The sequence below is a fragment of the Convolutriloba macropyga genome, chromosome 7 (genome assembly GCF_964194025.1).
Source record: "Convolutriloba macropyga chromosome 7, txConMacr16.3, whole genome shotgun sequence".
In the NCBI taxonomy this organism is placed as follows: Eukaryota; Metazoa; Xenacoelomorpha; order Acoela; family Convolutidae; genus Convolutriloba; species Convolutriloba macropyga.
This window is the reverse complement of record NC_134474.1, coordinates 25,499,611-25,525,971: the sequence shown is the minus strand read 5'-3', so window position 1 is coordinate 25,525,971 and position 26,361 is coordinate 25,499,611. Positions and strand designations below refer to the sequence as shown.

Sequence of the window (26,361 nt, the reverse complement as noted above, 5' to 3'; positions counted from 1 at the left end):
GACATTTGAATCCATCATAGCTGTTTCTTATGATGTTTATCACTTTTTGCGGAAGACCATAGTGTTTCATTATCTGGTACATCTGCTCACGATCGACAGAATCGAATGCCGCTCGAAAGTCTATGAAACAAAAGCTAATATCCAATTGAAACGCCATTGATTTCTCTATTATTTGACGCAGGGCAAAGAGTTGATCGGCGCATCCTCTGCTTTTTCTGAAGCCGCACTGCTCTTCCCTTAAGACGCGATCCACTGAATCTTTGCATCGATTGAGAATAACGGAAGCGAACACTTTGCCTGGTACTGACAATAGAGAGATCCCTCGGTGGTTCGAACACTCTGACCTCTTTCCTTTACTCTTGTATAATGGGACAATTTCTGCTACCTTCCAGTCATCGGGCAGAACTTCCGTCGACCAACACTTATCTATGATGTCCCAGAGCCACTCGACAATACCCTTGTGTGCTTTCAACATCTCACAGGAAATGTTATCGGGTCCACTTGCCTTGCCATTCTTCAACCTGCGGACAGCTTCAAGCACTTCTTCAAATCGAATTGGGCTCAGGTCAATCGACAAGCTTTCAGCTGCTTCTTCTGGATCCAATCTCGTACTGCAACTGGATGTTGAGGGATTCAGGAGTTGACTAAAATGTTCCGTCCAGCGTTCAAGTCGTTCCTCTTTCGTCCGTAAGTTGACGCCAGTGCTTGAAACTAATTTGGTCAACTGGGGACTCCAGTTTCGGCAAATCTGCTGTGCTGCCCCAAAAACCTCCTTCAAGTTGCCTCTGTCCGCAAAGCTCTGCACTTCTTGGCCTTTGCGTTCAAGCCATGCCCGTTTGTCTGCACGTAGAGCTTTTCTGATTTCCTTACAGCAGTTTGTGAACTCTAACAACGCCACCGCGCTGCTGTGTTTCTTCAACTGTAGATCAGCTCGTTTCCGGATAAGTTCCAGAGAATCTGGAGAAATCCAAGGTTTGTTCACTCGCTTGTCCGGAAGGAGGCATTTCACTGCTGCTTGGTTCAGGGCTTTTCGAAAATTGTCCCAAGACTGCTCTGTATTCTCGAAATCGCCGCTCTTATCAAGATGTAACTTGACCTCCTGCGTGAATAATTCACGCGTTGTTTCATCTTGCAGCTTTGCAGAACTGATTCTGGGCGTGAAACATGGCTTTTTAGACAAAAGTTTCATAGATACTTCCGCAATGACCAGTTCATGATCGGTAATTGTGGTTTTCCCTCTTCTGGTCCTCACATTCGTCAGACATCCTCTGTATCTCTCTGCAAACAGAATGCGATCCAGCATCTTTTTTCGACAACTCGGATCGGGAGGGTTGTAGGTGTACCGATGCACTTGTCGATGCTGGAACCATGTACCACCTACGAGCAATTTGTGTGAAGTGCAAAATGATAACAACTTTTCCGAGTTTTCATTTTCTTCACCCATTCCAAACGGGCCTCTGCAGCTCATGGTGTCATTCAACTGGTATCCAGGCTCTGCATTGAGGTCACCGATGACACAAATACGCTCCCTATGTTTGAAGCTGTAAACTAGGTCTGAAAGTTGACTCCAAAACAAATCCTACTCTTGGAGACTAGCTTCATTCGTAGGTGCGTAGCAGACAACAACAGCTAGATTGGCTCTCCTCCGAGCCGCGAACTTGACGTAGCAAATACGTTCACTTAGAGCCACTTGTTCTACGATGCTGTTTATCAATGACTTCTTTACAGCAACGCCCACTCCTCCTTGTCTCGACTTTACACCAGACAACCACGAGTCAGACAGGTAGAGCTTGTGGTCTCCGAGATCAATTTCTTGCTCCTGCAATCTCGTCTCCTGCACTCCCAGAATATCCAACTTGTATTGCGCCAGATCCATTTTCAAAGCCTCTAAAGATCCGGCCTGGGTCAGTGTTCTGACGTTTAAAGTTGCAATTCTGAGTTGGTTCCTCGGGAGATTCTTAGCACCCCTTACCCGGGACTCGGGGCCATGGTTGAATGTACTCATTGCTTTGGTGTTTGAAGGCTGAGATACGACTAGTTGCGCCACAAACTAGAAGACCAGTGCCTCGTTAGCTCGACCATGTGAGCGGAGAGCCGCAGCACAAGACCTACCCCCAGGGGACACCACGTGGAGGTGAGGTTGGATTTTGTCCCCCACTACTACTACTACTACTACTACTACTACTACTACTACTACTACTACTACTACTACTACTACTACTGCTACTACTACTACTACTACTACTACTACTACTATTACTACTACTACTACTACTACTACTACTACTACTACTACTACTACTACTACTACTACTACTACTACTACTACTACTACTACTACTACTACTACTACTACTACTACTACTACTACTACTACTACTACTACTTATACTACTACTACTACTACTACTACTACTACTACTACTACTACTACTACTACTACTACTACTACTACTACTACTACTACTACTACTACTACTACTACTACTACTACTACTACTACTACTACTACTACTACTACTACTACTACTACTACTACTACTACTACTACTACTACTACTACTACTACTACTACTACTACTACTACTACTACTACTACTACTACTACTACTACTACTACTACTACTACTACTACTACTACTACTACTACTACTACTAATACACCACAACTAATTCTGACTCGCACATCAAACTCCGCCTCCACCTCCGGCCCCGTCTCCGCCTCCGACCCCCGCCTCCGCCTCCTACCCCCGCCTCCTCCTCCGACTCCCGCCTCCACCTCCAATCCCCGCCTCCGCCTCCTACCCCCGCCTCCTCCTCCGACTCCCGCGTCCACCTCCGAACTCCGCTTCCGCCGCACAGATGTAAATGCACCAATATATGGTATAGTTCGAGCTAGAATAGCTTTTGTGGGTATCGCCATTTTAAAAGTTTCAAGCATGATATCAGCATGAAAGGCTAAAAAGACAAAAGAAATTTTTGCAGGTTGAATTTGTGAAGGTTTACCATTTTCAGAAATGGCCACTCGCAGTATTTTCATGTTATGATCAAAAAACGTCCATTGGTAAACTTCAGTTCATCTTACAGTTGATACTCAACATCGTGCCAAAACTTTTCAAAAGGTGGACACTTTTTGAAAAGTTTTTAGGTCTTCAACTTTTCAAAATAAATAGTCTCAGAGATTTTCAGTCTTAGTTGTCATGACAAAACTTGTGGCCATTCAAATTGTAAGAAAAATGATGTCACTAGAGCTATTGTTTCATAAATAATACTAACATAACCAATTTCCGCGGTGGTGTCAGGCGACATTGAAGTTCTAAAAATTAACATTTCGAGTCCGCGAATGATTGCGGCCTTTCTTCGCCATCTTTATTTTGAAAGCTGATATGGAAAATTTTTACGCCATTTTTGGTCTGTAAATAACCTTCTAAACTTGTTTTTGCTGTTCCATTGGCTGCCTGTACTGGAAAAAACTTTGTACAACCTTTTCACACCAAAAAATGACATGGAAAAAAAACTTAGATTGTGGTGGAATTTTTTTAGGGTCACCGAAGTCCTGGGACTACAGATAGCATTTTTGTTAGCGCTAAATAACTCGAACAAAAAACTATTGAAAACTATGTTTTTATAATTGCTGTCCAAGCATGTAAATGAACGTTCGAAAACTTCCTTTATTGGAAGTCTTTAGGAGCAACAAATGACGTAAAACATCTTCCACGTAATTTTTGTTATTTTTGTTGTCAATTTTTTTTCAAATTAAAGGGTAGTTTGGCACTTTTGTGTGGAAAACACAGATATAAAGATACTTGTTTGGATTGTCCCTAAACTATAAAAATTACATTAAATGTACATTTCAGAAATATTGCATTAAAGACATAAAAATTTGACATCTAATCTTGAAGCATTAGAAAAACTTATTGAGCGTATAATGTTGATGCTGAAGTTGACCTAGAATTAAATGTGTGAAACACTTCGCTTAGAAATTGACTAATTAGTGGTTTCACGAGCTTTTTAGAAATGTAGCTTAAGTGAGCTTTTGACTGTATAAAAGACATGAAAATGCCTTCTGAAGCTAGCTTTTCTGGGACGAAATAGCAGTTTTCTGCAAATTTTACAAACTTGTACTGGCGTTACGGTAATAAATTTTGTCATTACAACGTAACAACAAACTTTTTTAATTTTTTTTGTGTTTCAGTATCACCAAAATGGGGCCGAAACACATATAATTTCTATATAATCTTTTACGGCTCAAAAACATATAATTTGAGCATATTTGTTTGATTCAGCTGTATGTTTTCAAAAAAAGTTCATTCACAATTATTCTAAAAGCTTCTCTCACGAGTTTTTCAGAAACATAACCTTTGAGCATTTAACTGCATAAAAGACATGAAAAGGTCGTTTGAAGCTAGCTTTTTGGGGTTGAAATTGGGACGAAATAGAATTTTTCGGCAATTTTTTCATTCTTGTACTGTCGTTACAGTTGTAAATATTACCATTTTCATAACGTCGCAACTTTTGTTGAATTCTGATGTCTTTCAGTGTCACAGAAAAAGGGATAGGGCACATAACATTTCCATGTAATCTTTTATGACGCCAAAACAATTCTTTGAGCATATTTGTTTGATTGAACAGTGGCCCCGCAAACTAAAATTTCAAACAAATCAATTATGCATATTCTAAAATTTTTTCAGGAGCTTCCAGAAACGTAACTTGAGTGAACTTTTCACTGTAAAAGACATGAAAATGTGATAAAAGATTTTAAATCGAAGAAATTGTTTTAGATCAAAAATGTTTTTGATTTCATGGCTAAGACCCAGATGATTAAAAAATGCACCAAAATAACGATCGTAAACGCTCGTTTTTTTAGGGCTAAAAAATAAGGGGCCATTTCGAGCCCGAGGACATTGCCTCAGGCTCGAAGTGCCCCCCCCCCCCCCCCCCCCAAAAAAAATCTCCAAATTAGACTGCCAATATTTTTAATTTAAAAAATTGACCTAACATAGTCCTGAAAAACCTTTTGTTCAACTTTGTTTTGATGTAAAAAAAAATTTAAACAACCAATTGCTAAAATTAGGAGATGGAACTTAGTGTTTCTTTAACCAAAACCTAAACGAAATCATGTTTTCTCTCTTAAACTTTTCCATTTTCAAGACATTTTTCACCAGAAGACCTATCAGTTTTAGAACTGAAGCTTTGCATGAAATGTAAGCTCAGAGATTGAAGCCCATTGGTGTCATTTAGGTCTAATCACAGTCTAACAATTGACAAAATTTCCATAAAGAGGGAGACCAACTCTCATCATTTCACATTTTACCTCTCAAAAATTTTCTTTATTCGCATTCTTTATGCAGAGACATTATCAATTGTTAGCAAATACTGTTGCAGCAATGTGTCAGCTACGCAAATCATGCCACATGCCAACTGAGGTTAACCGGTGCCACTGACGTTCAGAAATGTGATAAAAGGATTTTAAATCGAAGAAATTGTTTTAGACCAAAACTGTTTTTCATGTCATGGCAAAGTCCCAGATGATTAAAAGAGTGCACCAAAATAACGATCGTAAACAATCGTTTTTATTAGGGCCATAAAAATTAGTGGGCCACTTCGAGCCCGAGGACATTGCCTCAGGCTCGAAGTGGCACCCTACCCCCCACAAAAAGAAATCTCCAAGTTAGAGTGCCAATACTTTTAATTCAAAAAATTGACCTAACATAGTCCTGGAAAACCTTTTGTTCAACTTTGTTTTGATGTAAAAAATTTCAAACAACCAATTGCTAAAATTAAGAGATGGAACTTTGTGTTTCTTTAGCCAAAACATAAACGAAATCATGTTTTCTCTCTAAATTTTCCATTTTCGAGACATTTTCACCAGAAGACCTATCATTTTTAAAACTGAAGCTTTGCATGAAATTTAATCTAAGCCATTGATTGCCGATTGGTGTCATTTGGGTCCAATTTTTTCATTTCTCCCTCTCCTTGAATTGTTTAGTGTGTTTTTGTAAGAACCAGAAGAAACGCTGATACAATTGCAAAGAAAATTTTTTTTTGTTCAGGACGCATTGAAGTACTGATTTTCTGTTGTTCAAAAATTTTGAACATTTCAACTATATGTTGGAAACATCAATTGGCATACTTTGCATTTGGCGTTAATTTTTCTGTTTATTTGATACTTCAATTGCGACAAATGTAGTTGTAGTTGAAAATGTGAAATCCTCTAGATTGAAATTGTGAAAAAATGCTGGGTCGAAAACGTGCACCCTATGGTTGAATCGGTGCATAGTCTTTATATGTTAAAATTTGTCGGTTGAAAAAGTGCAGATAAACCGTGGCCACTGGTTGAAAATGTGACAAAATCATCCCAATTTCAACCTTGGCTAGGCTGCTACTACTACTACTACTACTACTACTACTACTAATACTACTACTACTACTACTACTACTACTACTGCTACTACTACTACTACTACTACTACTACTAATACTACTACTACTACTACTACTACTACAAATACTACTACTACTACTACTACTACTATTTTAACTTCTGTGCAAAACTCTAATTACCTAAAAAGATGACTTGCTGGAGGGTTAGTCCCCAACTATATGGACGTTTAATTATAGTAATTGGGGAAATTAAAATATTCTATGACCTATCAGTGCTGACAACACTGGGATTGACTCAATACTTCTTATATCTTTTTTAATCTTTGGCGAATGTGGTGGCTGGGCTTCAAAATTAACTGAAATAAGTGATGACCTAGTCGAACAGTGAATATTGAGTAGCATAAGCCGTCAGTTCAGCCGTCAGTCAGCTTTAGTCATTGGAAGGAAGATTCCAATGGAACCCCAACCTGAAGAGTTTAAATAGTCAGTGGATATACAAAGTTGAAAATTTGTCGGTTGAAAAAGTGCAGGAAAACCGTGGCCACTGGTTGAAAATGTGACAAAATCATCCCAATTTCAACCTTGGCTAGGCTGCTACTACTAATACTACTACTACTACTACTACTACTACTACTACTACTACTACTACTACTACTACTACTACTACTACTACTACTAATGCTACTACTACTACTACTACTACTACTACTACTACTACTACTACTACTACTATTTTAACTTCTGTGCAAAACTCTAATTACCTAAAAAGATGACTTGCTGGAGGGTTAGTCCCCAACTATATGGACGTTTAATTATAGTAATTGGGGAAATTAAAATATTCTATGACCTTTCAGTGCTGACAACACTGGGATTGACTCAATACTTCTTATATCTTTTTTAATCTTTGGCGAATGTGGTGGCTGCGCTTCAAAATTAACTGAAATAAGTGATGACCTAGTCTAACAGTGATTATTGAGTAGCATACTAAGCGCAATGTTTTGCTAAATTCTATCGAAGCCAAATTTATCTGTTCAGCATTTATATCAAGTAGCTATTATTAGTACTTGACTGTACATGGAGAGCATCTGAAACCTAATCTCGATCAGCCTCACAATTTACTCAAAACCAATCATAGATGCAATTTTGGCACTTGAGCCATATAACTGGAAACATAAATTGAGATTGTAATCCTACTGGAAATCTGACCATGCTCGTTATATTTTTTACAAAAAACAACATGTTACTTTCTTAATTGTTCTTGTCCCTCGCGTCTGTGGATGCTCTTAGTTATAAAACAATACAGAATTTATTTTTTGAACTTAAAATTGTTGATTTTCTTAGCGGAACAGTTTTTTGAACAGCAAAGCCATAATTATATCTTTGGGTTATTGAGTATCAATTACTGCAACGCTCGTCTTCAGTATAGCGGATAATACTGTTCACAAAAGTTAACTACAGAAACCTAATATCCGGACAAGATTGAAATCAATGAAACGAACTGAGCGGTGTAAACTTCACTTGTCTTTCATAGGGGAGCTGCGTTTACGAATACACTTGTACATCAGAGTCTAGAACACAAATAACTCGTATTTTAAGAGCATTACTGAAGCTCCAATTTTGTAATTAGTTTTAATGTTGAATTGCTGAAATACAGTTCGAAACTAAAAGCCCTCATTTGCCGCCCTTTTAGCCGACACGACAATTCAAGATTGGAATGTCTAGCCGATATTTTACGGAAAACTCGCTGGTAGATTAATTCTGAAGATCTTATTGTCCGGTATAAAGCGGTATTCGATGGGCAAGCAAATAAACAATTGCGTTTTAACTAAGTATTGTCATGGAGGTTTGTACTTTGTTACACACAGCTGCACACTAAAAAATATAAAACACTGATAAATCTCGATCAATGAGGATTTTAGACCTTTTCCGTGTGTGCACTCCCGCTTAGTGGGTGCATATTTTTTGCAACCCCAGAGGCACGTGTCATACATTTACATAAAGATTTACCATACAATGGCATTTGCGGTGTACCTGGAAGTGAATAACGTACTGGTGCACAAAAGGAGAAGATCCGGTTTTTTGAAGAAAAATTATAAAACTGTCGGCAAAAATTCTATTAATCTGTAACAGATCCTTTCTAGCGAAGTCAATTGAAATGTGCTATTTAAAACTTAAAAAATTGAGATTAAATTTCAGCTTAAAAGTGTTAAGCACCTAGAAGTTAACAGCAACCCGGCAATTCAAGGGTAATCAGCAAATTTTGGAGGGTGACCGTTCAGTATCAGCCAGCGCAAATCAATTACTATAAAAATCTTCAAGACTCAGATAATGAAGTTAAGATTAATTGAAGACTCGGTAAACAATAATCAACCATTCATATCAACCCAAAATATGTCTATCAACAAGCCTGACACCTTCTAGAGGAAAAAATTTGTAAGTAACTGCCGCGTGAAAACAAGCTTGTACCCTACCGAGCAAGTTTGTGGAAGACAAACTAAAACAAACAAAGGAGTGCAAAGAGAATTAGGACAAACGTGGGCTTGCAAATATAAGCAGAGTAGCATAACCAGCTATGAGGTGAGAGCAAAGCAACACAAATTACGCAGTAAAAAAACGTGAGTTACAAAAACTAGCCAACTGACAACTCAGTTGCTCAAAACGGTACAATACAAAATAACAGCAAGCAACCATGATACGATAAATGTTTTGGAAAGATCTACAGAAAGCAAAAAGGTGGTGAACAGATGAAGCTATTCAATATCTAATTTGAAACAAAGCTACAAAAAGAACAGGTGCGGTTTGAACGAAATAAGGTAAAGGTGGAAATGCAAATGAAGGAAGTCAGTACAAAACATGAACTACAATAATGAGAAATTGAACTAGAGCGCAAGTTAAGGGAACAGCCATAGAAAATGATGATGTTTTCTCTCAAGCAACCAGCGCTCGAGACAAACGGCGCTTCAACTGAAACTTAACGAAGAGAAATCGGACAGTCGAATTGACAAATTTCAGCTACCGAATCGCTCATTAGCTCGCTTCGAAGCAACGTCTGAAACAAAAAAAGTGACTTCTCCCGACATCGCAGTTCACCCAATCGTAATTAGGCATTGAAGACCAGGGTGTTTCGCTAAAGCTGGTTTGCGATACAACAGTTATTATTTCAAGTATCATTAACCTACCAAAGCTCAAGTTGAGCAACTCCGATAGAAACCCTCTTGATTGGCCCCTGTCGTCTAGTAAAATTAATTCTATACCCGATTGAAGACTAATACAAAAACTTGGAGAAAATGAGCCGTGTGAAGACTCTACTGACAAGCAAAGAAAATATCAAAATTGGGGTATTCTGGACAATTCAATGGGTCTGCTTAGAGCATTCCAGAGTAGGATCTCTTTTGATTATCGATTCACAACTGGAGTCTCCCCCAAGGCAAGTCAGGTGAAACCCCACAACTCATCAGGTCTGATCACTTTCTCGGTTATAGTTTCTAATTTTGTGAATTTGCTCAACGAGTGCAATCAAGTTGGTGATCTGGAACTGAGTTCGCCTCTCTATAAGGCAAGAGAAAGACTAATTCAATTTCTCAAGGAAAAGTGGTGGTTCTATGTTAATGATAAATACTGAGACTGACTTGATCTGATTATGTTTCTGAAAATGGCAATCTATGATGACCCTTGCGTAAAAACGGATTTCAGTTTTCAAGAGGGAGTGATAGGAAGCAGACTGAAGAGGAGCGAATCGAGAGAAAGGTTTCCGTCCCAAATTAATCGCTCAGGAAACGAAAAAAACGCAAAACAATCACCGTTTGCTAGGTGATGGCACTCATAAAATTTGGGACTCTCCGCTCTTTAGGAATATGAGAGCAAATAATTGGTATGCAGCATTGAGGAAGAAACGTTTATGTTGCGGTTGCATGGTCAAACTACGTGCAATCAAAGCTTGACAAATCAAACCTTGCAATATCAAAAGATGTGCTACGAAGCAAAGCCAATTGCTACAATAGGAAAATCAATGAACGAGGGCAATCGAGGAGTCAAGAAAAGTGCAGTAATCATCAACCAAAGTAGACAAATTACAATTATTCTTCAGCTAGTTCCTGTCTCAATTCATAGCTGTGGTAAACAGGTTGAACAAATTTGTTTTCCTCGATGGTGGACAGCCGTTTGATTGATTGATCTAAGTGTGCAAGAGAATTCACCAGCCAAAGGCACCGATGTTACGCTCGAAATAGATGGCCTACATGGAGCGGAGGATTCAAAGACAAAAAAATTTCCACTAAAAATAAAAGGACACCTTTCAGTGGTGCATTCAAGCGAAGCGTCTGCACGCCCGTCAATCTCATTGAAAAAGAAGCAAACTATGACTACAACAAACTGGAGCATAATATCAAACAATTTGATGTTCTACCCAGAAAAAGCTTCAATTTGATGGAAGCATCATCTTTGTTCAGGATTCTTATGAACTACAACGCCAAATGGAATACTAGACTTGAACAAAACGTGAACTTTTTGCCGTTCTGACAGAGCTAAGATGAGTATTTAGTTGACCTATGGTGCAAAAAATTAGACAAATTGTTTGTCATTTTGCCTTCACAGAAGATGGGAGGAAATTGGGTGAGGATTTCGAAACCCGGTGAAACCTACAAAGTTATGCTTCCAAAATTAAGTTCGGCAGTCAATCAAAGAAGTAACTGCAGACACAAAAGGTTGTTAGAGAGTACAACAAAAGTTACAGGCAGGGGTAGAACGTGGGAATGTTTTCAGTTGAAACTGCGCAAAACCTGTGGAACTAATGCAGTTCAGCCGTCAGTCAGCTTTAGTCATTGGAAGGAAGATTCCAATGGAACCCCAACCTGAAGAGTTTAAATAGACAGTGGATAGACACAGTTAAACAAAAGCGATTCGTAAAGATATTGGACGATTGCGGATTGAAGGGTGCTTTAACTGCTTCAACCTCTAGTGCTATATCCAATCAAGCTCGCCAAAGTGGGACGTGTTAGCAATGCAGAATCAAAGTACAAAATTCAGGCCTAATGGCAACTAAACGGGGGACCCTATTTATAAAACGAGTTGATTCGAACAATATTCAGATTTTGCGAAGGACCGATTACTCTGACAGCAGATATTGAATCAATGTTTATGCAAGTGCAACTTTTCAAGCCGGACAGAAATTGCGTTAAGTTTTCGTGGCTTTCAAGAACCAAAAAAAGAGTCCAAATATAAAAATGTCAATGTCGTGTATTTTGAGCTAGGAGTTCTTCAACTTGCGCAAACTATGTTCTCAAGAGAGTTGCAAAACAACTTCTATATGGGCAATTTCATCAAATTGTTGAAAACCCCTGAAGAAGCCATTGAAATCTTCAACTTGATAAAAACTGCTTCTCGCACAACGTGGAATTGAACTGAGGAAGTTGAGAAGCAATAACGGTGAAGCCTAAGTGTTTAACCCGATTGGATAATTTGTTCCGTTCAGTGTTCACATGAGATGAATTCTAAAAGGCATCTGGACTAAGAAAAGACAACATTAGGACAATGAAGTGGAGCTTGGTGATGCGGCACAATTCCTGATTTGGAAGAAACAGATTCGGATTGTGGATGAAAAAAGCATCGATAGAAGAAACTTCAAATCATTGAGGGACAAAACTAAATTTCATTTGGTTGCTGATGCATTTGAAGACAAAATCTGTACATTGGCCTGTCTGCTCTCTCAACTGAACAAATACTCCACTGACTGAGCATTTGCAATTGAAAATGCATAGTGGCACCAATGAGAAGTCTTGCAGTACGACGATAGGAATTGCTCGGTTTAGTCATTGCAGTGGGTTTGAAATAACCTATAGTCAAGGTACACGAAATGAGGATACATAGTTGAAGTTTTTGGTCAGCCTGAACAACAGTATTGAAGTGGACAAACAGCACCCATCGGAACAAAAACCTCGTGGCCATTCGGGTCGCCGAAAAACTGGATACTACTGATGTTTTACAATGGCACGAGAAGAATCAACATTGAAGTAATCGAGAAAATTGAGTGGCTCACAGGTCCGGCCTAGTTGAACCGACCAAAAATTTATTGGTGTGAAAATTTGAATCTAATCTTTGACTCAGATGAAACGAACATACCCTCATAATTTTTTATAATACAAGCTGAAGAAAAAAGCTGTTATTCAGTGGAAACAAATCAGTAATTCAACAAGCTAGTGAATACGTCAGCATACGAACAGCGAGCACTGTGCAAACCATCAACTTTTGTTGTCAGCGTTCAAAGAGGAGAAAGCATAGAAAATTACCTTCATTTTAATACAACAAGAACAATCTGTTGTAGAGATGAAGTCTCCAAATGCTGAACAGGAAATTCCAAAACGCAGCAAAATTCTTCAATTGTAACACTTTTTTGGATATGAGCGACTTAGTTGCAACAAAGGCAGAAAAGGCAAAATTTAATTGACAAAGCATTTAGAATTGCAACATTGGAAACAGGATGCAGTTGAACCATTCTTGCAAAATAAACACAAAAAAATCAGCACAAGGGACTGAGCATGTACAAAAAATTTTTTAAGCAGAAGAGGTGAATAATAGGCATGCAAAATGTCTTGTGATCGAGAACAAGAGCCTTATTTGTAGAAAGGGCTGAGCACAAATGATTACTCCAGCAACCACCAGCTTACCCAAAAACTTGATAAATGCTTCAACACCGTTTACAAATGTTGGAGCTGATTGCTTTCATTGTGAACATTGGGCAAGGAAAAGAAAGAAATTGTGTTGATGTTGTCTGTTCAAATATCTAACTGTGGGAGCAGTCAAAATAGAAGTGGGACCCAAATTAGACATGGATTGTTGTCTTAATGCTGTAATGCGATTTGTTGCTTGAAGAGTCAAACCAATACAATAGAAAGCCACAACTGAGCAAACCTACTGAAGGAGCTGAACGAGAACTTGCGGAGTACATTGCTGCATAGGTCAAAGAAGGTATCCATGATCATCTTAGTCAACAAGGAATCAGATGGAAGTTCAGCCCAACCAGAGCGCCTAGCTTTGGAGGGGTATAGGAACAACTAGTCGGAAAGTTCAAGAAAGCAATTTATATATTGCTGGGGAACAGATCTGTCACTGACTACGCTCGTTCAACTAAAATGTCTATTGGTGAACAGACATTGAACAAGAGAGCGTTGACTCTGTTCAGTTCAGACGCTATTGACTTAGAATCTTTGAAATCCGATCAGTTTTTGCTTGGTAGCAAGAACCTTTGTTTACCCTATCTTCCATACGCAGAAAAATTTGTCGATCATCAAATGCTTTTTCGAAATACTCAAGCCAATGCAATTTTCGTATAGGAAAAATTTCGCAAAGAGTATTTGTCATGGTTAAACAATTGAGAAAAGAGACGATGTACAGTAATTGAAACATTTTGAAAGGAGATTTTGTTAGATTAATCGAGGACAGCGACAATCAACAATATTATGATCTCGGTCAAGCTACAGAAATCATCAATTTCGCAGGGTGTTATTTGATCATCGAAAGTTCGAAGAAACGACAGAGTTTACAAGTGACCGTAAAAAGTACACAATAATTCGCACAAAAATCATCTCATGAATCATCTCAAAAATCATCTCATGATTTTCAACAGCATTTATCGTTCTCTTTCACAAGAGAAATTCGTGCGTTTTCAAGCCAAGTAATCGTTTTTTCAGACAAAAAATTGGGTTCTATTCACAAATATTTTCGTGTGAATTAGTTAAACCATGAAATTAAGGCCGGGAAATTAGTGTAAAAATAAACAATTTATCATGTAACTGGGCAATTTCTTGTGTGTCACTTACCCCCCGAAAATTGTGTGACAATCCATGATTTTTTGGAACAATCAAACAAGATTTCGTGTAAAATTTTTGCATTCACATCGCCATCAAAAACCTATTTTTGGCACCCTACAGGAGTGCAGAATATTAATGATATGAAAAGCAGTACTACAGCCAATTAAAAAATTTCTAGAAATCTTTATTTCTCCAAGAAAACAAAGCAGCAAATTTGAACTAAAAAGGGATCTGGAGCCAAGATATGTGACATTTAGAAAAACAGAAAGTTATAAAACATGCTCGAGGAACGGTTTGACAGTTTGATACCACCACTTGAACAATCTTACGAACTGTTTTCTGAGGTAACAGCATCAGTGACACTTTTGCAACCGGTGCAAATTGACAGCTGCTTGTTGATACAGATTTTTGGTGCAAGTTCAGGATAAATGGAGCATAACAAAAACTCTTCGTCATAAAGGAGCTCATCAACCACATCCTGGCATAAGAAAGAAGAAACTGTGAGAAGAAGAGGATCAACCATGTTTTAAAGCAATTGATAGAGGCCACATTCTCAAAAAATGCTGGTATGGAGAAAAAAACTATCTTCTCTGAATCGTTCCATGCAAACGGGACACTTAGAGATTGAGAAGGGCATTCTGATAGACAATATAAGCAGTTTTTGACTAAAACGTTTTAAAAACATTTGCAAAACATATATTGTGTTGTCTCTACCACAATGCCTCTAAATTAAAAAGGTTTAAAAGATGACAAATTCAATAGTAGCGTTTTAATATAGATCTTAGCTAAGAAATTAGTCGTTGGCCTCTTTCTCCGGACTGTTTGGTGAAGCTTGAGGGATTTTGCACGAGCTAAAAATTTTGCACAAAACGTTTCTTCTGACCATATTGGCCGGCAAAGAGAAACTTGGGGTTCAAAACTATTGATTTTATTTTTTCGGCTTTCAACCCATGTTTTCACATTATACGAAAAATCATGTGAAAAATTTACACACGAGTTAATTTTTCTCCTGTGAAAACACACGACTTGCGTCTATCACAAGAAACATCGTGCACTTTAATGCTCACACGAGAAAAAATCGTGTGATCCCACACGAGAAATTTTCAGAGTGTACTGTTATTGTATCTTGTTTCGGTAGATCATCCTATTAATTTTCTATACTTTTGATTTTACTGTTTCTGACTGGTGAAGATTTAACTTGGATATTTTCAATCTATCGGAGGAACAAAGTGCCTAATTTGTGCAAAACGAAGTCAGTTTCTCTTGCTGGCTCTAACGAATCTAGCATAGATTCGGTAATTGTGTTGTTCAGCAATTGAGTGCAAACGCGCAAAATACGCCTCTTCCTGTACTTAACTGCGGTTATCGGGAGAATATTCTGTGAAAACATTAACAAATGCGGAAAGGAATTTTTTGCCCTGACAAGTGGCTAAGAAAATTACATTGAGCTATGAAAAATACCTGGAGCTGGATATTATATCGAGTTGTTAACCAGAATTCAACACAAAATTGTGTTTTTACTTGGAATTGTTTTGTTTTCAGAGCGAAAGAAGTTTGTTGAACAGCAAAGCAACGATAAGTTCTTTGGAAAAATTGAGTATCAAGTAATCAAACGGTAACCTACACTATAGCGGATAATGCAGTTCACAAAAGTTAACTGCAAAAACAATATCCGGTCAAACCGCTGAAACGAACTGGGTGGTGTAAAGCTTTCCTTGTCTTTGTTAGTAGAGCAGTGGTTACAGCTACGTTAGTACGGCAGTGTCTAGAACACACGTATTTCATATTTTAATTGCAATACTGAAATCTCAAAATTTCTAATTAGTTGAAATGTTGACTTGCTGAACCAAAGGTTAAACTAATTTAAAAAATCCCATGCTGGTTGCCATAATACACGACAGGACAACCCAAAGTTGAAAAATCTAGCGGACATTTTACGGAAAACTCGCTGGTAGATTATTTCTGAAGCTCTGATTGGCCGGTATAAAACGGTATCTCATAGGCGGGCAAATATACGGTTTTTACCAACTATCATCACCTAGGTATATACGTAACTACACCCGACTGCACACCAAAGATAATGGTCCATCGAACTACTGATAACTCTCGGCCAATTAGGTTTTTTGGATCTTTTCCTTGTGCCCCCCACCCCCGCAGCTTAGTGGGTGCATATTATTTGCACCCCCAGACGCACGTGCCACATGTTTAGGTAATGATTTACCATGCAATGACACGTGCTATGTACCTGGGGTTGCATAACGTACAGGGGGCATAAACGGTAAAGATCCGTTTTTTTTGACGAATAATGATAAAATTGTCGACTAAATTTCTCTTTTTCTGTATCGGCTAAAGGCCTGCCTGCTGATTTTCCTAGCACCCATACTCAATCTCATACATGTGCTAACTAGATTGATGTCTTTCAGACTGGTTGTGTTAGCAAATGGACGAAGAAGACGATGCCGGAGTTGGAAATTTACCAGAGGAGTCGTCTAATAAAGCTGACGATGCAAAATTGTCACATGAGAGTACAGTAGCTGACAGTTGTCAACTGGTGGCAGATGGCCTAGGCATTGAGCTTTTGCAACGTAAAGCCGCATCTTATCTTTCCCGTGAAGTTGTTTTTAAGGTTAAACTAGCAATTCAGCATGCTGAAAGATTTCGGAGAAAAGCCAGGAGAGCTAGGATGAGTGCTAAAGATATCAATGACGCACTAGTGCTACAGAGTGGAGAGGGTGTGCTTGGTATAACATGCAGAGATTTTGTTCCTTTGAAAGGGGCAAGTGGTATTCAGAGCTCAAATGACATATTTGGTTATGAGGAGAAAGAGATTGACTTGAATGAGATTCTTCAGTCTTCACTTCCAAAATACCCCGCGGAAAGCCAGTGAGTAATGCATGCCCCCTTTTTAGTATCGGTAGATAGTTTGGCTTCCAGTAAGGTGTTAACAGTTTACTATTCAGTCAAGATACTGGAAGAGTAAAGTTAACTATGACCAGGAGTAATGGTTTTGGTTGCAATTCCTGGGCAGTTCATTCAAATTTGATCAAATCAAATTTGTATATATGCGATTTTTTTTAATAGGCGCCTTCATCGTCTCAGCCGGCAATCATAGCATCCCTAATTTTTTTACAACTCGGAGAGACGCTATGGTTTTTGGTGAACAGATTCAAAGAGCGGGTAAAAGAAAGAGTGGTTGTTTTGTTCACGCCTTTTGGCAATGCCTTTAGAAATGTAGGTGTGAAAAAATTTTCTCTAAGTGAGATTTTTTTACACACGTGTTGCCTTTTCATGCTATTTTTATTTCTTAATCGAAATTTCTATGTTGTCTATGAGGTAATTCTAGAATACAATTATAATTTCGATGACGTTTTGAAAGTTTTTGGTAATTAAAGGGGAGAGTTATGCAAGTTTTTGGTAAATAAAATGAGTGTTACGCTAATTTGAAGCTTTTTCAACTAATTCTCCGGTTTCTAGGCTATTTAACAATTTTTGTTCCATTTTTTTGCTTTGACTTTATCTGAATTTAAGCCAAATGCTCGTAGGTAGTTTCTATTAGAAATTAAATACAGGTCATTTCATGTCAAGCAATTCTTTCGTCCGACATTGATAAAAGCTCTAATGCAATTGTTACTATTTTCCTTAATTTCTTACATTTTTCCCTTTATTTGTGTGCTTATTTTGGCTTTATAATAGCCGCAGAGTTGTATCTGGGATAATTATTGGCCTTCACTTGGTTTTTTACGACTCGAAGAGGAGTATTGGTTTTCTTAAGGTCTTTTTTTTACCGGAAGTACTATTCGTTCATACGCTGTTTTGACCTAAAAGCGAAAGTGAGTAAAATTGCCATGTGAACTAATTTTTTCTGAGCGAGAGAAGTTTTTTGATCATGGGCTGCGTTTAATGAATGACTTTTTGACTTTGAATGTTAGTTTTTGACTGAATGGCACATATAGATAACCGTTTTTAGCCGTTTTTTCGTCTAAGTGGCCCAGTTTTTTTTGCTTGTAATTTGGTTTTTTGTAGAAATAATTTTTTTTCGATGCTATATTGAAATGTAAACCTCGGATATTGATACCACAGTGTTTTGGAGAGCCGGAAAATGCGTTTCAAAATCAAAATTGACGCTTATTTCTTGATTTTTATTTAGTTTTTGGCTTTTTTTTCTATTAATTTCTTTACTTTTGGATCTTTCAGCCGTCTTTTTTGTCAAAAATCAGTTAAAATGGCAACTTCTTTTTGATAATTCATATATCCAACGCCTCTTTCTACCTCGATATAATTTTGTTTTTTAAAATTGTACATATGCTAATCCGATTTTGGTCGTTTTTTTATTAATTTTTGTCAGTTTTTTGTTTGTATTTTGGATTTAATTACTGGAAAAAGTCTTTTTGTTTAACATGAGGACTTTAATTTCGTTTCAATCAAAATTGAATCATTTTTTTGCGTTAAGTTTTTGAAAAACAGTTAAACTTTTCATAAATGCAGTCTCAAAAGTTTTCTGACCATTTTTTTGCAAAATGTTTCAATGTTTTGTATGTTTGAATTCTGCTTTCTTTTTTGGCCCTGTTCAGAAGGATCAATCTTTGTCCGGGATGACTCGTTGTCGTTTCTATGTCTCGAATGCTGAACAATGAATTGTATTCGTTTTTATTGATTTTTTTAACTTGATTTGTAACTTTCAAAAATCAAGATTTAGTCTTTTTATTACAGCGTTCCTTACATTGTGTTCATATGCTCCACATTCAAGTTTGTATCTTTCTAGTTTTGTCCTGGCACCTACATTTATATTCGTTATTTTGATTTTTTCAGATGTTAAAAATTTGAATGATTTCTTTGGTTTGCAACTGATTTCATTCAACATTAGGCAGTGCTGAGCTTGCTAGAAAACCTTTTCCAAAATTGCCACTTATTACTGTTTTTTTGCCGTTTTTTCCGGCCTTGTTATTGTTCCTAAACGGTTTTTTGCCGTTGCATATTAATCTGTTGCTTATGTCTTTTCTATGATTTATTTTTCTATGAATTAGTACTAAATCATGTTGTCTAGGATATATATACAACAAGGAAAAAGTATTTGATGTTTTTGTCTTAATTGTAGTGATTAGAAATTGAACTGTAGTGATGTTCTGATTCTTAAATTTGAGCATTCTTTTTTGAAAAATTCAACTTAGTTTCTAAGATTCTAAAATTATTATGTGCCGTTTGCTTTCGCGATCTTGTTGAGATTAAAATCATGAATTATTTTAATTGTTTTGTTCACGCCTTTTGGCAATGCCTTTAGAAATGTAGGTGTGAAAAAATTTTCTAAGTGAGATTTTTTTACACACGTGTTGCCTTTTCATGCTATTTTTATTTCTTAATCGAAATTTCTATGTTGTCTATGAGGTAATTCTAGAATACAATTATAATTTCGATGACGTTTTGAAAGTTTTTGGTAATTAAAGGGGAGAGTTATGCAAGTTTTTGGTAAATAAAATGAGTGTTACGCTAATTTGAAGCTTTTTCAACTAATTTTCCGGTTTCTAGGCTATTTAACAATTTTTGTTCCATTTTTTTGCTTTGACTTTATCTGAATTTAAGCCAAATGCTCGTAGGTAGTTTCTATTAGAAATTAAATACAGGTCATTTCTTGTCAAGTAATTCTTTCGTCCAACATTGATAAAAACTCGAATGCAATTGTTACTATTTTCCTTAATTTCTTACATTTTTCCCTTTAGTTTAAAATTAAGAGTTATTTGTGTGCTTATTTTGGCTTTATAATAGCCGCACAGTTGTATCTGGGATAATTATTGGCCTTCACTTGGTTTTTTACGACTCGAAGAGGAGTATTGGTTTTCTTAAGGTCTTTTTTTACCGGAAGTACTATTCGTTCATACGCTGTTTTGACCTAAAAGCGAAAGTGAGTAAAATTGCCATGTGAACTAATTTTTTCTGAGCGAGAGAAGTTTTTTGATCATGGGCTGCGTTTAATGAATGACTTTTTGACTTTGAATGGTAGTTTTTGACTGAATGGTACATATAGATAACCGTTTTTAGCCGTTTTTTCGTCTAAGTGGCCCAGTTTTTTTGCTTGTAATTTGGTTTTTTGTAGAATTAATTTTTTTTCGATGCTATATTGAAATGTAAACCTCGGATATTGATACCACAGTGTTTTGGAGAGCCGGAAAATGCGTTTCAAAATCAAAATTGACGCTTATTTCTTGATTTTTATTTAGTTTTTGGCTTTTTTTTCTATTAATTTCTTTACTTTTGGATCTTTCAGCCGTCTTTTTTGTCAAAAATCAGTTAAAATGGCAACTTCTTTTTGATAATTCAAATATCCAACGCCTCTTTCTACCTCAATGTAATTTTGTTTTTTAAAATTGTACATATGCTAATCCGATTTTGGTCGTTTTTTATTAATATTTGTCAGTTTTTTGTTTGTATTTTGGATTTAATTACTGGAAATAGTCTTTTTGTTTAACATGAGGACTTTAATTTCGTTTCAATCAAAATTGAATTCTTTTTTTTTGAAAAACAGTTAAACTTTTCATAAATGCAGTCTCAAAAGTTTTCTGACCATTTTTTTGCAAAATGTTTCAATGTTTTTTATGTTTGAATTCTGCTTTCTTTTTTGGCCCTGTTCAGAAGGATCAATCTCTGTCCTGGATGACTCGTTGTCGTTTCTATGTCTCGAATGCTGAACAATGAATTGTATTCGTTTTTATTGATTTTTTTAACTTGATTTGTAACTTTCAAAAATCAAGAATTAGTCTTTTTATTACAGCGTTCCTTACATTGTGTCCATATGCTTCACATTCAAGTTTGTATCTTTCTAGTTTTGTCCTGGCACCTACATTTATATTCGTTATTTTGATTTTTTCAGATGTTAAAAAATTGAATGATTTCTTTGGTTTGCAACTGATTTCATTCAACATTAGGCAGTGCTGAGCTTGCTAGAAAACCTTTTCCAAAATTGCCACTTATTACTGTTTTTTTGCCGTTTTTTCCGGCCTTGGTATTGTTCTTAAACGATTCTTGCCTTTGCATATTCTGTTGCTTATGTCTTTTCTATGATTTATTTTTCTATGAATTAGTACTAAATCTTGTTGTCTAGCATATATAAACAACAAGGAAGAAGTATTTGATGTTTTTGTCTTAATTGTAGTGATTAGAAATTGAACTGTAGTGATGTTCTGATTCTTAAATTTGAGTATTCTTTTTTTGAAAAATTCAACTTAGTTTCTAAGATTATCATGTGCCGTTTGCTTTCGCGATCTTGTTAAGATTAAAATCATGAATTTTTTTAGGGCAATTGATAGCCCTCAGTTGTTTCAGCTTATCAGTATTTTGGATCAGTATCCTATTTTTTCGGAATTTTTCAACGTTACCAAACGTTTTCAATAATATAAAATTTTACTGCGTTTTGTTGCTCTTGGTGACAGTGGTTTAATTTTCATCAATTTTTAGATCAAACCTGGGGAGCTAATGAGTTAATGGTTTAATACAAAAGATAATGGCTTCAGCTGCAATTACGGTTTTATTTGTGAAATTTTGGAGCTCGGAGTCGCTTCCGGAATTCTTCCGGTTATGTTTTTTATTTCATCAGGATTTTTGTTACGACCCTATGACGTCACAATCACTTCAAATCTGCTTTTGGTTCATTCGTTCTTGTAAGCTCATTTGAATTGCGTGCGTGACGTCATTTTATCGCTCTTTATGGATTGAGTTTTGTTCTTTCACATGATTAAATTGTTAGTCACACGTGACTTGCCTCGCTCTCAAAAATGACTTCCTCACTCTAAAATTTTCTTTTCTTTATTTAATTCAAAGAGATAAGCTCAAGTGAGTGTATGCCACTCTAATTGAAGCTTATTTTAGAGCAGCTATTAGAAGCGGAAATAAATCTGACAGATTCTTAATCAAAATTTAACATCTCATTTCTAGGCTATTTAACAATTTTTGTTCCATTTTTTTGCTTTGACTTTATCTGAATTTAAGCCAAATGCTCGTAGGTAGTTTCTATTAGAAATTAAATACAGGTCATTTCTTGTCAAGTAATTCTTTCGTCCAACATTGATAAAAACTCGAATGCAATTGTTACTATTTTCCTTAATTTCTTACATTTTTCCCTTTATTTTAAAATTAAGAGTTATTTGTGTGCTTATTTTGGCTTTATAATAGCCGCACAGTGGTATCTGGGATAATTATTGGCCTTCACTTGGTTTTTTACGACTCGAAGAGGAGTATTGGTTTTCTTAAGGTCTTTTTTTTACCGGAAGTACTATTCGTTGATACGCTGTTTTGACCTAAAAGCGAAAGTGAGTAAAATTGCCATGTGAACTAATTTTTTCTGAGCGAGAGAAGTTTTTTGATCATGGGCTGCGTTTAATGAATGACTTTTTGACTTTGAATGGTAGTTTTTGACTGAATGGTACATATAGATAACCGTTTTTAGCCGTTTTTTCGTCTAAGTGGCCCAGTTTTTTTGCTTGTAATTTGGTTTTTTGTAGAATTAATTTTTTTTCGATGCTATATTGAAATGTAAACCTCGGATATTGATACCACAGTGTTTTGGAGAGCCGGAAAATGCGTTTCAAAATCAAAATTGACGCTTATTTCTTGATTTTTATTTAGTTTTTGGCTTTTTTTCTATTAATTTCTTTACTTTTGGATCTTTCAGCCGTCTTTTTTGTCAAAAATCAGTTAAAATGGCAACTTCTTTTTGATAATTCAAATATCCAACGCCTCTTTCTACCTCAATGTAATTTTGTTTTTTAAAATTGTACATATGCTAATCCGATTTTGGTCGTTTTTTATTAATATTTGTCAGTTTTTTGTTTGTATTTTGGATTTAATTACTGGAAATAGTCTTTTTGTTTAACATGAGGACTTTAATTTCGTTTCAATCAAAATTGAATTCTTTTTTTTTGAAAAACAGTTAAACTTTTCATAAATGCAGTCTCAAAAGTTTTCTGACCATTTTTTTGCAAAATGTTTCAATGTTTTTTATGTTTGAATTCTGCTTGAATTTTTGTAGAATTAATTTTTTTTCGATGCTATATTGAAATGTAAACCTGGGATATTGATACCACAGTGTTTTGGAGAGCCGGAAAATGCGTTTCAAAATCAAAATTGACGCTTATTTCTTGATTTTTATTTAGTTTTTGGCTTTTTTTTCTATTAATTTCTTTACTTTTGGATCTTTCATGAGGACTTTAATTTCGTTTCAATCAAAATTGAATCATTTTTTTTGAAAAACAGTTAAACTTTTCATAAATGCAGTCTCAAAAGTTTTCTGACCATTTTTTTGCAAAATGTTCCAATGTTTTTTATGTTTGAATTCTGCTTTCTTTTTTGGCCCTGTTCAGAAGGATCAATCTTTGTCCTGGATGACTCGTTGTCGTTTCTATGTCTCGAATGCTGAACAATGAATTGTATTCGTTTTTATTGATTTTTTTAACTTGATTTGTAACTTTCAAAAATCAAGAATTAGTCTTTTTATTACAGCGTTCCTTACATTGTGTCCATATGCTTCACATTCAAGTTTGTATCTTTCTAGTTTTGTCCTGGCACCTACATTGATATTCGTTATTTTGTTTTTTTCAGATGTTAAAAAATTTTTCAGATGCCTTTGCATATTCTGTTGCTTATGTCTTTTCTATGATTTATTTTTCTATGAATTAGTACTAAATCTTGTTGTCTAGCATATATAAACAACAAGGAAGAAGTATTTGATGTTTTTGTCTTAATTGTAGTGATTAGAAATTGAACTGTAGTGATGTTCTGATTCTTAAATTTGAGTATTCTTTTTTTGAAAAATTCAACTTAGTTTCTAAGATTATCATGTGCCGTTTGCTTTCGCGATCTTGTTAAGATTAAAATCATGAATTATTTTAGGGCAATTGATAGCCCTCAGTTGTTTCAGCTTATCAGTATTTTGGATCAGTATCCTATTTTTTCGGAATTTTTCAACGTTACCAAACGTTTTCAATAATATAAAATTTTACTGCGTTTTGTTTCTCTTGGTGACAGTGGTTTAATTTTCATCAATTTTTAGACCAAACCTGGGGAGCTAATGAGTTAATGGTTTAATACAAAAGATAATGGCTTCAGCTGCAATTACGGTTTTATTTGTGAAATTTTGGAGCTCGGAGTCGCTTCCGGAATTCTTCCGGTTATGTTTTTTATTTCGTCAGGATTTTTGTTACGACCCTATGACGTCACAATCACTTCAAATCTGCTTTTGGTTCATTCGTTCTTGTAAGCTCATTTGAATTGCGTGCGTGACGTCATTTTATCGCTCTTTATGGATTGAGTTTTGTTCTTTCACATGATTAAATTGTTAGTCACACGTGACTTGCCTCGCTCTCAAAAATGACTTCCTCACTCTAAAATTTCCTTTTCTTTATTTAATTCAAAGAGATAAGCTCAAGTGAGTGTATGCCACTCTAATTGAAGCTTATTTTAGAGCAGCTATTAGAAGCGGAAATAAATCTGACAGATTCTTAATCAAAATTTAACATCTGAGACTTTAAAAAGAATTTTTTTGGTCTGTTTCTTCTATCTTTTTGAGACTGCAGATCTACGGATATATTGCGGCTATTTTCTGGCAATCTACCAGCTATGTTTCAATGTTGTGTGATTAATTTTATTGTCTCAATTGCACGAAAAATAATTTCTTTTTATATTTGCAATTGGTCAACTTGAAACGTAAATAAATTTTCGTGATTTTTTTGGTCAATTTACTTCTTAACTATTTTTTTGTTTTTTCAATTAAGATGGTTGAATCTTCTTTGATGCGCAATGCAATCAGAGACTGGTTTACTTTGAAAAAGTGATTTCTGGTGAAGATGTCTTTGAAATGTTTTTGGAGTTCTCCCGGCGATTTTTTTTATAAGCGAGCGAGCAAGAAAACCGGAAATTCGAGGATTGAATTAAGTTTTGAAAACGTTGTTTTGATAAACAATTCGAAGAATGGAGAAAAGAGAATGGTTATTCTGTTCATGTATTTTTTGAACCACAACGGGAAATGTACAAAAAATTTGGTAAGCGAGCGAGTTTTTAATTCACGTGCTGCTGCTTCAAGCTGTTTTATCTCATTTTTCTAAATTTCTTTTTTGTCTAAACGGTTGTTAAAGACTCAGGTATAATTTTCAGATTGTTTTGATAGCGGTTTGAAGGATTTCGCTGTTCATTGTTATTTTCGCTGCTTTGATGTTTACTGCCACCAGATAAAATTTGTTTTTGAGGCTGTTTTTTTGGAGAAGAAGGAAGACTTAGAGTCGTTTCGGGAATTATTCCAGATTTTTTTATGAAAAGTACCAGTACTATTTGTTCAGACGGCGTTTTGACCTGAAAGCGAAAGTGATTAAAATAGCCGTGCGATTTAATTTTTACTGAGCGCGAATAGTTAATTAGTTTTTTTATACCATGCCCTGCGTTCGGTGAGTGGCTTTTCGTCTTTAAAAAGTGTTAGTTGGTCCAGTTTTTTGTTTGAATTTTGGTTTTTTGAGGATTAATTTTCAGTCGATGCTGTTTTAATATATATTGGCATTAAATGCTACAAAGTCTTTTCGTGTACTTCCAGGGTTTTATTCGCGTTTAACAATTAATTGACTTCTTTTTTTGGCGTTAAGTTACTGAAATTCAGTGAAACTGTCGGCGAAAATGTTAGCAAAATGTTTTAATTTTTTGAATCTTTGAACTGTGTTTTCACTTTTTGATGAATGCAGTACGACTACTATGCAGTATTTTAACTATTGAATACTAAATGATCAACCTTTTTTTACTTCAGTTTTTTGTTATTTTGATTTATTTCTCACATTCAAAAATGAAGGAGTGGTTTGTTCGGTTTTTTACGGTCCTTTTTCTGCATACTCCAGCATGTATCATGCTAGCATTTTTTTAAGACTTATAGTTTTATTCGCTCTGTTTTCATCACTTGCTTAAATAATTATTATTTCAGCCTTTTTCATAGGTTTATATCATTTTTTTTCGGTTGCTTTTTTAAATATTTTGCGACCGTTTGAACTCATTTTGTATTTGATATTGCCGATGAGAGAAGTTTCTCTATATTTTTATCTCAATTTCTGTGACTCCAAAGCAGAAAATTCACTGTTTCTAAAAAAAATTCAGTTTAGTTTCTAAGAATATCATCTGCCTTATGCTTTCACAATGTCTTTTGGGCTGCTGA

At 35.8% G+C, this 26,361-nt stretch overlaps 2 protein-coding genes across 3 annotated transcripts in view; one reads left to right on the top strand and one right to left on the bottom strand.

The window, feature by feature from the left end:
* The window catches only part of LOC142342723 (uncharacterized), a 467,707-nt gene that overhangs the window by 270,375 nt on the left and 170,971 nt on the right, over window positions 1–26,361 (bottom strand). The gene's annotated exons all lie outside the window — the stretch shown is intronic.
* The window catches only part of LOC142342720 (transcription initiation factor TFIID subunit 6-like), a 31,193-nt gene continuing 21,421 nt past the window's right edge, over window positions 16,590–26,361 (top strand). Inside the window, exon 1 of the mRNA XM_075394239.1 lies at window positions 16,590–17,072. Coding sequence (XP_075250354.1) covers window positions 16,630–17,072 — 443 coding nt within the window. The 5' untranslated portion in view covers window positions 16,590–16,629. The remainder of the gene's footprint in view (window positions 17,073–26,361) is intronic.